The 13,063-nt window shown below is 39.5% G+C and overlaps 1 protein-coding gene across 1 annotated transcript; it reads right to left on the bottom strand.

Annotated features, from left to right (window-relative positions):
- On the bottom strand, nt 1-10,961 carry naalad2 (N-acetylated alpha-linked acidic dipeptidase 2). The gene is made up of 20 exons (XM_084951495.1): nt 10,721-10,961; nt 10,056-10,161; nt 9,396-9,582; nt 7,578-7,679; nt 7,369-7,494; nt 7,087-7,167; nt 6,829-6,934; nt 6,007-6,100; nt 5,739-5,834; nt 5,183-5,268; nt 4,845-4,964; nt 4,683-4,765; nt 4,544-4,607; nt 4,380-4,447; nt 4,188-4,279; nt 2,762-2,852; nt 2,180-2,444; nt 1,991-2,072; nt 1,732-1,824; nt 1-396 (listed from the first exon to the last, which is right to left on the bottom strand). The coding sequence occupies exons 1-20, from the start codon at nt 10,800-10,802 to the stop codon at nt 207-209; spliced, it is 2,214 nt and encodes a 737-aa protein (XP_084807621.1). The 5' UTR covers nt 10,803-10,961; the 3' UTR covers nt 1-206.
- Between the last annotated feature and the right edge of the window lie 2,102 nt (nt 10,962-13,063).

Raw genomic sequence — 13,063 nt, 5'->3', positions numbered from 1 at the left:
TTAAAAAAAACAGATTTATTTATGGAGCCACATCATAAAACAGAAACCTGAAAAAGTACAAAGATTTCTCAAGCTTTGATGAAGCATTTCACATTGTTCTGCAGGTCTAGGTGTTCTGGAAAACATCCAGATAAACATGGATTCCCATGTGTGTTGAACTGGAGATCTTATAATTGTCAAATGAATTACATATTTTTATATTGTCTTCATGCAGGTGGTGTGAGGGTCATGGCAGCAGCGTGGACAGTGAAAGCTGCTATGCTGATCTGACGCTTGACTTCCTCCCAGGCCTTTGCTGGGTCAGCTGAGTTCTCAATGTCAAATAAAGCATCATAGATCCCAGGGAAAGACTCCCCTGCATATTTATTGTGGCTGCTGGGAGCAAAAATCACATGCCTGAAAATAGAACAGATGAATTAAATGGAAGTGTATCGTTAGGGGAATGCACACACTGGTATTTCAACAGAAATACATGTGTGCTATTTCTGAAAAAAAGAAGTTCAAGAGTGGGAACAAGTAAAGAGGACAAGAGTCTTGACATCTAGTGCCTCTCACAGTCAGCTGTGTTTTCAAATGTATAAATCTGAGAAGCAGTCATGCATACAGTTTAAAAGGATCAAAATAATATTTAAAATTTGTTTCAGGAGCAAAAGTCTGAAGGACACTGTAGTTATCGTGTAATTATTAAAATATAATTATGAATGTTTATAAAAAGAGTGACAGCTGTCTGCACGAAAACATCACATGACAGAATTTATAAATACTTCTAAAAAATCTAGAAACTACTACACAGTATTTGTGCCATTTAGCATTTTCTTTTTATTGTTAAATGCACACATAGGATGACTAAACCAAGGTAAACTTGGCTAGTCTTGGGTTTAAAATATCACATTTAGAAAAGAGTAAAATTTTCTAATGTACAGCATAGATACAGAATATATTCAGTGACAAGGACCGCAGACGAAGCAGTTTTAAAGATTATCTGTCTTGTGAGGTACCCAATAGCACAAGTGTTTTATTGGAGACTCATATGACATAGGAGCCCATCACAAAGTGTACTTTGAGACTGGATCGGTAAACCATAGAGCTGAGCTGCACTATGTTTAAATTCACAGAAATAGAGGGTGAAGTGGACATCCTAGAAAGCCCAATGAGATGCAATGAGTGTTACACTTTTCTCATAATAGCCGTTTTCTCAATTTAATGCTTTGTAGTTTCACATGTTATGCCTTGTAAATGTAAACCAAAGAAATAAATCATTCTGTTCTAAGCAGCCACAGTAAGGTGGCGACAACACTAACAAGGCTGCTCAATCTTGAGAAGCTGCAATTAAAAAACGTTGCTACTGCATAGACTACTGCTTTGTGATGTATTAGTTTTAAGAAATCTTCTTTTGGCTGCTCCCTTTAGGGGTGACAACAGCAGATCATCTGCCTCCTTCTGCCTCCATCTCTAGTATCCTCATCTGTCACACCACCTCACTGCATGTCCTCTTTCACTACATGCTTAAATGTTCCCCATCATTCCTCTTCTCTCCAGAGCATTGCCTCCACCTGTCCAGGTATTCTCAAAGAATAATACAACGCTACAGACATGTTTTGCAAAATTTGTGAAATTTAAAAAAAAATGAATTAATCTAGATCAATCTTACTGCTCATAATAATGCTAACTCAGTCCATGCTGCTAACTAATGGGCAGTATGTTTTTTGTGTATGTTTGTGAGAAACTAACCTGTAGAAAGGTCTGCCAGGTAAGCCCAGAGGGTCTATAAAGGCTCTCTCCAAGTACATAAGCTGATCGTTCATGATCCGTAGCTGAAGAGGACTGCACATACACAAAAAATACTATTACACCTCCATCTGAATTTCACTACATGTCAAGTCTCAAGACACATTTCAAGGAAGGTATACAGTAGAAACATGCAGAAAAGTATAGTGAAGCTTTTGTTTAAGACGCCTGAAATTTTTAACACGTTAAACACAATTTGTACTCCGCTTTGTTGAGAGTCTGAAGGCGCTCGTGGAAATCCCTGGCTGCAACAGTGAAGTTCTCGACTGCAGAAAAGAGGGAATCTAGAGAAAATAGATAAAATGAAAAAATGTGTACCACATATACTGTGACAGCACTTCTGCAATCTTTGGGTCATGACATTATTGTATTAACAGTGACCATAACTCACCAAATGACACCTTATACGTCTCCATTTCCACTAAGTTCTTCTGGGCCAGCTGTGCTATGCTCTGTGCATATTTCCTCAGTGAATCTGCATACTCATTAACATCCAGAGGGAGCAGCTGGGAGTCAGCCAACAGGAAGATGAGTGCACCTCTCACCTGGGCCACCGCCTGAAGCCTCTTAAACGAGGGGTCGTAGAACTTCTCTACGATCTCAAAGGTTTCATACACACTGTGATAGACTGGATAGCTACTGTAGCGCTCTGTTTTCTGAATAGACACATAAAATACTTCACCATGAGTCCATGCTTGCTCACAGTTACTTAACCTCTACAATAAAGACCCTTCAGTCGCCTCTTATTCTCACTAAGATACTCCACCCTTTGGTAAAGCCAAACTTTCAATAACATCGATCTTGAATAAACAGTAGATTTACATTGTAGTAGAAAATAAAAATGCAAATATAAAGAACTCTGGATATACAAACGCTTACACTATGAATACAGCAAAAGCACATAGCCATATACCTTAATTGTGGTAAAAACAAATAACTATATGGATAAATGTGGGAGTGCAGCATGTCTCACCTTGTTCTTGGTGTATCGAGCTCTGCCTGAAGCAATTCCCAGACGGATAAAATAGGCCTCGAAATCACTGCCTGACCCAAGTTTACTGATCCTACGAAACACCAGGAATGAGCCATATAAGTGAAAAATGAGCAAGACTCCTCATATTCAAAATTTAACTTAACCTCTTAAGACCCGAACTCTTCCATGGCATGCATTTTTTTTTTTAATTTGGGCATATTGGGACCCAATGTATGTAAAAACAAAGAATCAGCAGATTTTTTTTTAACCTGATTTTTGTTTCTAAGAAAAATGAGAGCCACATATGAGGATATTTGTTTTAAATTTTGATAAAACAGAAGCAGCATAATGTCCTTGTAAATGGATATCAGGCCCTTGTACTGCAAAATTTAGTATTTTGGTCTAGACAACCAAAAATGTGATGTCCACATATGTGGTCCTAGGAGGTTAAAGCTAACTTACAAACACTAAAAGACTAGACTGAATAGATACGGCTTTTAAGTAGAATGCATATGCACTCGTTGGACGTTTTATAGGCTACACTTTGCAAAGTACTCAGTTTGACCTTCTGTCTTCAGAAAAAGTTGCTTTCTAACATGGAGTGTTATCTTTCTGGAATCAACCGTCAGAATCCCTTTTTCTATCAGCATGATCAGAAACAATACTCAGGTAGACTGTGGTGTTTAAACGATGCTCTGTTGGTACTGAAGAGCCCAAAGCGAAAAATAATGTCCCCCACATAATTACATCATCACCAGCCTGAAATGTTCACAAAAGGCCAGATCGATCCATGATTTCATGTTTTTAATACCAACTTCTGACCCTACCATCCATCCAAACAGCCAAATTTAGACTCATCAGACCAGCAAACGTTCTTCCAATCTTCTATTGTCCAATTTTGGTGACCCCATGTTGTTAGCTAACATGACTCACATCTGGTGTGGTCTTCTGCTGCCGTAGACCATCTTCTTTAAGAATTCATTTATTGTGAATCTTCTGCATATCTTGGTTGTAAAAAATGGTTCTCTGAGTAACTGTAGCCTTCCTGTCAGCTGGAAGCAGTCATTCGTCTCTGACCCCTGCAATCAACAAGGCACTTTCTCCCAGAGAACTGCTGCTCAGTACATATTTTCTCTTTTTGGGACCATCCTCTGTAAACCCTAGAGATGGTTGTGTGGGAAAATCCCAGTATATCAGCAGTTTCTGAAATACTCAGACCAGCCCATCTGACACCAACAAACGCACCACATTCAAAGTTACTTAAACTTTGGAAGGTTGTCTACATGCCTAAATGCATTTATTTGCTGTACCTGTTCTGGCCGGTTAGTGCGTCTTACACAATGTGCCCAAATGGCAATATTTTTTACTGTTGCTTATTAATAATAATGCTTATTATCCTATTTTGTCTAGCTTTGTAGCTTTCTACCTGGGTGCATCACGGTCATTTGTCCAGTTGTCCCTCTTATGCCAGCTCTCGTACAGAGATACTCCCTCTTCTCCTCCTTCTGGACTGGGTATCTGCTCCAAAACATAAAAACAGATGACCTCAGGGTCGACAGAAGAAGATGCTTGGACAAGCATCATATACTCAGATCTGTGGTAGTTTAAATCTGCCCACCTGCTTCGTGATGTCATACACCAAAGTATGCAGTGATGGAGTGCAGTCAACCCTCAGAGTGTACATACCTGGAGTTTAAAAAGACATGCACACATACAAATAAAACCAGAAACAACCTGGCACTAAGTCATTTTTTCAATATGTGCACAGAAAAGCATTCTCACCCTCTATTGCAGAGTCTGCATTGATGTAGGCCACAGCTCTCTCCTGCAGAAGCCTGGCATTATCCTGACGAGAAGGGTGAAGTGAGATAATTCTGTGTGTGTTTTAAATATAGTGTGTGTACGTTTGCATATACGGTACCTCTGCCCATTCTGTAGATCCCAGCAGTCCAAACTCCTCTGCATCCCAACTGGCAAATATTATCGTCCTCCTTGGCCTCCAGCCTACACACACAAACAGATGTCAATGAATCCTGAGTATTAATACATTAATTATTTCATTCACTCACTGGGAAAATCATACCTGTACTTAGCAGCCTGCCAGCACTCCTGACAGTTTCATGGACCACTGCTGCGCCAGACATGGGATCGATTCCTCCAAACACCCAGGCATCGCGGTGCCCTCCGAGAATCACATACCTGTCTACACAAACCCACCAACAGCATATGTAGCAAGAGATGTTAAATAAAAAAGACACTAAGACACTGTTTTAATGTCTCTGAACAGACAAACAAAAGTCAAGCTGTATTTTCATTCCTATATATCGTACTGTATGCAGACATCGAATTTGTTTGTGTATCCACGCTGCGGTCTGCACGTCAATGCTAATTGTGTGATGCAGAATGAAGGGTTTCTGGTACCTGGCTCCTGAGCTCCTCTAATCTTTCCAATGACGTTGTAGATTCTGGTTACCTGGTTGTTAGTGTGGATGTTCATACGCACCTTCCTGAGAGAGGCAGATTGAGGAATGAATGATACACGCAAAGGTATTAAGACACAAACAGACCAAAATAATTTAACAGGAAATGACTGGTGCAAAAACCTGGGGATCATGCCTGGGGTATAAGTTTCAACGCACACAAAATGCTATTATCTAAGTTTGTTTTATAATGAATGGTCTCAGAACAACTTTAAACTGCAGCTCAAAATTTAGGTCTGCTAGGAACAGCTGATTTGATTTGTTGTGTGCATTTAGTTATGTCTCTCACACACAGGCGGTACAAAGGCCTCCATTGTATTTCAGTTGGCTTGATGCCACTGGGTCACAGAATGTGAACAAGAGCAACAAAAAGAAGAGACAAACACTAAAAACAGACTGGAGACTGGACTGAAGTGGCAGAGGAAGAACAGCCAACGGGAGAGGAAAGGGGTTTAGTATGAAAATGTGAAGGATTTAAGCTTTAGACAAGAACTTACTGGCTCTTAAATTCATCTGTAAAGCCTGGGCCAATCCTATAGGAGACGTTCAGAGCTCCCTTCCAATTGTTGGGTGGAATCTCTCCTCCCATGTTACTGTAACATGAAAAATTATTTACAAATTCACTAGCAATGTCATCCAGGGGCCTCCAGTGAAATGTATCATTTGTTACCTTAAACTCCAGATGGAAGTGAAAGTGAAAACAATGCTCTAATAAATTGGTCATTATTACCAAGTGTTTGAAATGGAAAAAAAAAATATTCATACTTCAGAAGACGAATAGCGTCGTGGAAGCCAATTGGATGCACAGGGATGTTGGGAAGTCCTACTCCATCCTCTGGGCTGAATCTGTAGGTGTATTCTGCAGGAGAGGAAACTATGTTGTTAGGTAAACTCTATGTAGAATAGTGGTCAGAAGTTTACTTATAGTCTTCATGGGCATAAATATTATGGTAATTTGGGGCTTTGAATGATTTCTTTGAACTGTTAACAAAAAAAGAACTATGTGCACAAGTTTTAAAATATCTTGGATTTTTCTAATCTAATCTAATCTAATCATGAACTCAAATTATACACATAGGGTCAAAAGTATATATACATCCCCACTAATATTTGGTTAAATGTTTCTTAGCAAGTTGTTCCTCAACCAGATGTGTTTGGTGGCCATCAACAACTTTCTGGTGTAATTCTGGCTCGATATTGGTTGATTTCTTGGCACAGACTCTGCCTTTAAGCATAGCCCATACAAGAAAACCAACTAATTTAACTGAACTTGATCAGTTCTGATAAGAGAGTGGTCAATTATCCAGTCATAAATATGGCAGAAACTTGTTGATGGCTACCAAAAGTTTCTAGTCAGGGTCCAACTTACGCAACAGTTAATATATTAAATACTTCTGACCCTGTACATGAAAGTTTGAGTAACTGTGTGAATTAGAGAAAAATTCAAGATCACTTAAAACTTGTATACCTAATTCTTCTTCTTTAAAGTCATTAAAGGTGCTTCAAAGAAACCATTAAAAGCCCCAAATTACTATGACATCCATGCTCATGATGAGAGTACAGACTCTAGCGCATGGCAGCGCCCACCTTTAGCAGGGTACCCTGGTGTGAGCGGGTCTCCTGCTCCATTCAGGTTGAGAACATTTCCTCTCTGAACTCCTCTGCCAGGTAGGTTCCAGCCGTCGGGGTAGGGCTGCAAGTAAACAAATTCTAAAATGCTAATTCTTACATTTTTGTCCTGACGTGCCTGTGGTCAGACTGTGATTTCAAGAAAAGGTTAATCACAAATTAATTGCAGTTGTTTGTAGATACTGTCACTGCATCGTGGCTTTTTAAAATTCCCACCTGGATTCCATCAGCCCAGTAATCTGCTGGGTCTGAGAACATAATGATCCCTTTTGCTCCGGCTAACACGGCGTTCTTCACCTGGCAGACAAACAGGGTGAGAGGCAGAGAGGGAGCTGTGGGTTATTTTGAAGAAAAAGTGTCATGTTTCTTCTCAACCAGTCATCACATAATCAGATGACTGATGTGACGCTGACAGAGTGCATTAATCGCTTAAAGATGAATGAAAATTTAAACATTTTTGGCATATTTTGAAATATACCAGGAAAACACTTTTCTTACCTTATTGCCTCTGAATATTTTTCCATATCTGACAATGACAATCTTCCCTGTCACATTGATGCCCATCTCCCTTTGTAACTGAGAAAAGTCTTCTGTGCGACCATAGTTGACATACACCAGGTCCCCCTGAAGAGAAACAAACGAGAAGCAAAGGCCTCGGGTGCCTGTTTTAATATTATAATTGTTCGTGTGTACACATGTTTGTTTACCTCAGGCTGTCCTTTGGCAGAAAAAGCACTGTATGGAGGTACGATGTTGGAAATATCTTCATAACCCTGTGGAACCGGCTCAGCCAAGGAAGTGTTAAAAACCTGAGAGAGTAAAGACAGACGAGGCTAAACCAAACTGGATTAGAACAACTGAGGAAACTCTTTCCTCGCTTCCATCAGAAGCTGGTCAGCTGTGAACTCAGCTTTGATCTTGTCAAAAAGTAAAAACACACGACAATGGTTGTCTGGACTAGATTGCAAACCATCTAAAAAGAGCAGAGTTAACCAACACAGAAGCCTCCCTTTGATGTATACCATAAGCAAATACACCAACAGCAGAAAATAAAGGATGACAGTATAAACTGGACGCTTCTGGGTCCTTACTTATATAGAGCACAGGACCACACGACTCCTGCTTGTTATGGTGTGAAGCACCTCTGTCGTATGCGACCAGCCTACCTACTACACACAGATCCTCACAGAGTTGAGCGTTTTCAAAACATTCAGCAAGCTTTCCATTATATACTGCCTATTAAATGTCTAACAGCCCCCTTCAAGGCCAGTCTGCTGTGTGAAGCCACCATATAAACATAGAGATACAGCTTTCCCTGAAGTCACACAGAGTTCAGTTCCTAAAGCATGGGGTTACACTCACTAAGGCACAAAATAGCAGTAGTTTTGTTCCACTCCAGTTACATGCAGCATATTGCATGAAGTTCAGGTCACGCTGAAGAAGATTATCCCTGGCATATAAAATTAAACTTCAGATTATACAAGGTGGGATCATATATGTGACCAGGTTAACTGACAGTCGTTCACTCTGGTGTATAAATCTCAATTATTCCCGATCTCCCTGTCATAAGTGTTCTAACATGTGAAGCGCTGTATTTAATTACAGATTAAAGGTAATGGCACTGCATTGGAGGGAAACACTGTTTTAATTTAACTACATCTGATAGCCAAAGCTACTTTATAAATTAAGGTTAACTGATCAGTTACAATACTGAGAAACTATTTTTAAGATTTGAAGTTTCTTTTCAAGTAAAATGCCAAACACTAAACTTATTCTTTTCTCATCTGAGTTTTAAAAAACATTTGGTGGGGATTGCTACATCTGTGTGATGAAATGCAGCTCAAGCTGACTTCCTGAAATAATTTCCAGGCTTCAGACATTTAGCTGCTCTGATTGCTTTTAAACTCCTTAATGCATCCAAACCAGCTGATATACAACAGTGCACCAATACTGTTTTTCTGTGTTGTATCATTATCAGACACTCACAGAGGTTTATCTCACACCGAGACCTTAAAAGGACCTTGGACTCGAATAAGTAAGTCTTGCATTTCTGTGGTGAAGACTATCAGAAGGGTGGGGGAGGAGAGGAGAGGGGGGTTGAAGTAATATGTTACTGTGTCTTTTCTACATGCAGTCAGCAACTTTGTTACCTCTCCAGATACAGTGAGAAGTAGTAAGAGGTCTGAACGTTCAAATGCATGGGAAAATCACAAGAGGCTTTTTATTCTTGAGGTGGTGAAATGGATTAGTGTCACTAAATGTGTCCCACTGTGTGAAGTACAAATAAATCCAAAGTGGTTCCACTATCTGAACACAAGACATGAAAATGGTTGTTTTACAGACTATGAAATGAAATGACTATGACTTCCATCCTAATGCTATAAAAATATTGCACCAGACACAAGTAGAGGTTTGGGGAGGTATGCATCATATAGAAAGGTTGCACAACAATTTGCATGCTGTCTTTTTGAATCAATGTTGCATCAGCATGCACTTTCAGTACACATTTTTCCAGCATACTGTACCTCATTGCCAAGGTGATCAACAATTGAGATGTAATTTGGTTGTGACTCATTGGGATAGGACAAGAGGACATCATACGGCACCATCTCCACTGAGTCTATTCCAAACATCTGCCACTCTTTCATGATCTGCTCCGCATACTTCAGGTTCTGCTCTGTGCCTGCCAGGTGAGGAAGTTGTGTAAATTTCCTGTGGAGAGGATGCTGATGGTTACAGTGGCACTGTTATGTGAAGAATAGCACCTTGAACTGAATACATAAAAAATAAATGTAAAGAAAATTATTACATGCATTCAAGGCTGATACATGATTTCACTTGAACGCAACATGATGCACATGCCCAGATGTTTTCACTCAACTGAAACAGTTCATGTTGCTATAGTTCACCTTCAGGTTCTTTGGATCAAAACTAGACTTCACAATAAAAAACTAAGTATTTAGTAACCAGCATGATTTCAGTACACTTTGATAGAGTCCTCAGAGGTCTCAACAAACCACCTGGCACACCATGTTAGATTTGGGTGAGTCAGTGGGATGTCAACGCCATGACTAGCACTGCTGTGCGACTACAAACATTGGAGCAGAGGGGGTCAAAAAGTCAACAGAGACCACTGCAATACAGATTTACACAACAGATTTAGTATACTGGTGATCACTTATTACCTGAGATGTTCTCTGATCTTATCTGCCTTCATTTCCTCCAAAAAATCCTTCAGGTAATGGCTGGAATCCGTGTGGCTTTGTGTGTTTGAAGGCTTTGCAAACCAGCCTAAACATAGACAAATAGAGCACAAACAAGCATTGAGTGAGTTGTAACAGCATCACTTCTCTTAAGAGGCGAATTGTTACCACACACACTGTTATGTGTTTAAAATTGTTATTTTAAAGAGGAAATAGCAGGCTATAGATGGACTATACTGGTTGTATTGGTGCTTGACAAAGGGTTGCCAATGTTATATTGTAAGGTTTGTTGGGTTTATGGAGTGAGTGTTAACCTGCTGTGAGCACAAAGACGTGAAATCTGTCAGTATGGTGACACTCAAGCTCTTCAAACTGTGCCATCACGAAGGGCACTAAGTACTTTAACAGTTCACATTAATCATTTTAGAGAAATTCACAAGAACAAAACAAAAAAAGCTTTATCTCCTTAAGCAGTGTATTTATTTAAGTCATTTAATTAACTCTCTCTGGTTTCTTCATTAATACCAGGACAGCTATGATGTTGTTCCCTCAATAGCATTAGAGACTTCATTAAAAAGAAACAGAAAAGCACGCAGGCAATATCAATCAGTATACAGATAAAGCTAGGGTTGGCTTTACATGCTTACCTATGCAGAAGCCCAGCACGAACAAAACTGTCACAATCACAATCCACTTGATCCACCGAATCCACCTGCTCTCTTTCCTCATTTTAAAACGGCACGGCTCCAACTTTTCCACACGCGGACACAACTGACTCCACAGGGCACGCTTGCAGAGATAGCGATAGAGAGTAATTTGTTTGAGAAGTGCACAGCGGGGGAATGGCAGAGTGAGGTGGAGTGTGATACACAGAGAGGGAGGGAGTGTGGTGGCTGACTGAAAGAGGCGGTGAGTGAAAACTTGGACAGGAATGCAAAGAAGAAACTAGTCATTAATGCTTGGCTTTGCCTGTGAGCTGATTGCTGTGCCGTGCACCTTGGCTGTTCCAGTGCTGACTCAGTTATTACTCAGTATAAAACAAGATAGCCACTCTGGATACTGTTTTCCTAGTGGGGGGTGGGGGTTAATGACACTAGTGGAGAAAAAAAGCAGAGGTTGGGGGAGTGAAAATGGAATAGCAGATACTAAATCACTTTCGGTCATGGGGGAAATTTGTAGGGCACTGAACACTTCTAGTCAGCAGACACTGATCCAGCTGAACAAACTTTAGCCCAGCATGCTCTTTCTGAACTCTCTCATAAACTCCATCAAAGTACCAAACCTGGAAATGTCTGATATTGGTCTTTTTAATAATAAAAATGTAATTAATCTCAAATAAAAGAAATAAAAGCACATTTCACCAGCTACAGAGGCTTTTATTTAGAAAGGAGGGATCTAACAAATCAGGTTAGTGAAACCCATTTCTGTCACACAATCAAAGGTATGATAGCTTTAATCTCTTTTCTACACAATGCTGAAATGTGAGCCGAGCTCCTACAGAGGGAAGCAGGTTATTAAGCACAAGTTTATTTACTTTAAGATCCATATCAGCTAAAATTTCATGATTTCCTATTAGACCACTGTCTGTTGCTATTGATAGTCATGCATGTTTTCCCACAGCAAAGACTTGCATGCTCTGCTCTGCTTGACCCCTCCTGGCTCTGTGAACAACTGTGTGGTGTATAGGATAGCTCTTTCATGCAGTCGGCTGAAGCGTGAAGTGGGGAGGAGGCTCTCTGCCCTCAGGAATGTGAGGAGTTCACAAACCACAACAGTGACTCCTCAACAAGCTGTTTATCTGGGAATCAAATTTAACTAAGTTATCGGCATTTAGATGTTGATTTTTTTTTTTAATTTAACTTGTTTTTCAGGTATAATTAATAAACTGTAAGTAATAAAGTTTTATTTGTATAACACATTTCAAGAAAAACATCACAAAGGGCTTCACAACAAAATGCTGAAAAACTGAAAAACAAAAAGTCTAAAAAATGAGTTTTTATCTGTTTTTGAAAGCGTTCATCAAACCCAAAGATCCCCAAGCTCAGAAGGAGTTTCAGAGTCTTGGAGCAACTGTTGCAAAAGCGCTGTCTACTTTAGTTTTCAGCCTGGTGATACACAAGGCCCTGATCACATGACCTCAGAGACCTCTGGGGACCTATGGGTGTAAATGTTCTCTGATGTATGCTGGTGTTTGTCCATGCAGAGATCTAAAGGTCATAATCACAATCTTAACATGGACTCTCACATGCATCTCCCCAAACAGCAATTCTTAGTTTGTTAGCAAAAATTCAAATCAAACATCTAATATCTTTCACAGTGATTATACAGTTATAATTTTAGCAATAATTTCTCTGTGGTCAATTGTCCTTTGGTGTTGGGTCAGGAAGGCCATCCGGTGCCAAATCAAACATGCAGAGCTACCCGCTGCGAAGACCCCTCGTGAAGAGGGAGCAGCCGAAAGTAGCTTCATCTCAGTGGTTTCTTATTACATAAACAGCACATTAATAAGTTAATACGTTAATAAGTCAGTGCTAATAATTTCTTGGTAATATAAAAGTTATTATTATAGTTCCACTACATGGCTCTGTGTGTGTGCTAAAGCGTAAAATCTATAACTATTTTTCAATTAATTGCACTGTTAACGTCATGCCTGCTAAAATTGTCATAAAGACAATAAAGACTAACACATTAGTTGTTTACTTCAAAAAATTGTCAGTGTATTTTTTTTCCAGACTGTTCGTCTGTTCTTTAAAGTGTTTGATTTGATTTTTTAAATAAAATAATTGTCCTTTAAAGTCAGGCAGGTTATTATCGACCTACCAACCCCACTTCAGATCAGACAAAAGAAAGAGTTTGACACTCCGGCTTCAAATAAACTTCAACTTTGCAACTCTTTGTAATTAAAAAACAGCAATTAAAATGTGTGATTAAAAGTGTAAGTATAATTTTAAAAAAAGTATCTTATAAGAGTCAAAGATGGGAGACTTCAC

This window comes from Perissodus microlepis, chromosome 14, assembly GCF_051167445.1.
Source record: "Perissodus microlepis isolate ML-2025 ecotype Zambia chromosome 14, ASM5116744v1, whole genome shotgun sequence".
Lineage (NCBI taxonomy): Eukaryota > Metazoa > Chordata > Actinopteri > Cichliformes > Cichlidae > Perissodus > Perissodus microlepis.
The sequence above is the reverse complement of the archived record's forward strand: the minus strand, read 5'-3'. Positions and strand labels throughout refer to the sequence as shown.

What these genes read in the sequence shown, in the direction of transcription:
- naalad2 (XM_084951495.1), bottom strand. Translation starts at nt 10,802, where the DNA reads ATGAGGAAAGAGAGCAGGTGGATTCGGTGGATCAAGTGGATTGTGATT. An exon ending in AAGATCAGAGAACATCTCAG is followed by an intron (nt 9,583 to 10,055) that starts GTAATAAGTGAT and finishes TCCTCTCCACAG; the next exon opens with GAAATTTACACAACTTCCTC. An exon ending in AAATATTCAGAGGCAATAAG is followed by an intron (nt 7,168 to 7,368) that starts GTAAGAAAAGTG and finishes TTTGTCTGCCAG; the next exon opens with GTGAAGAACGCCGTGTTAGC.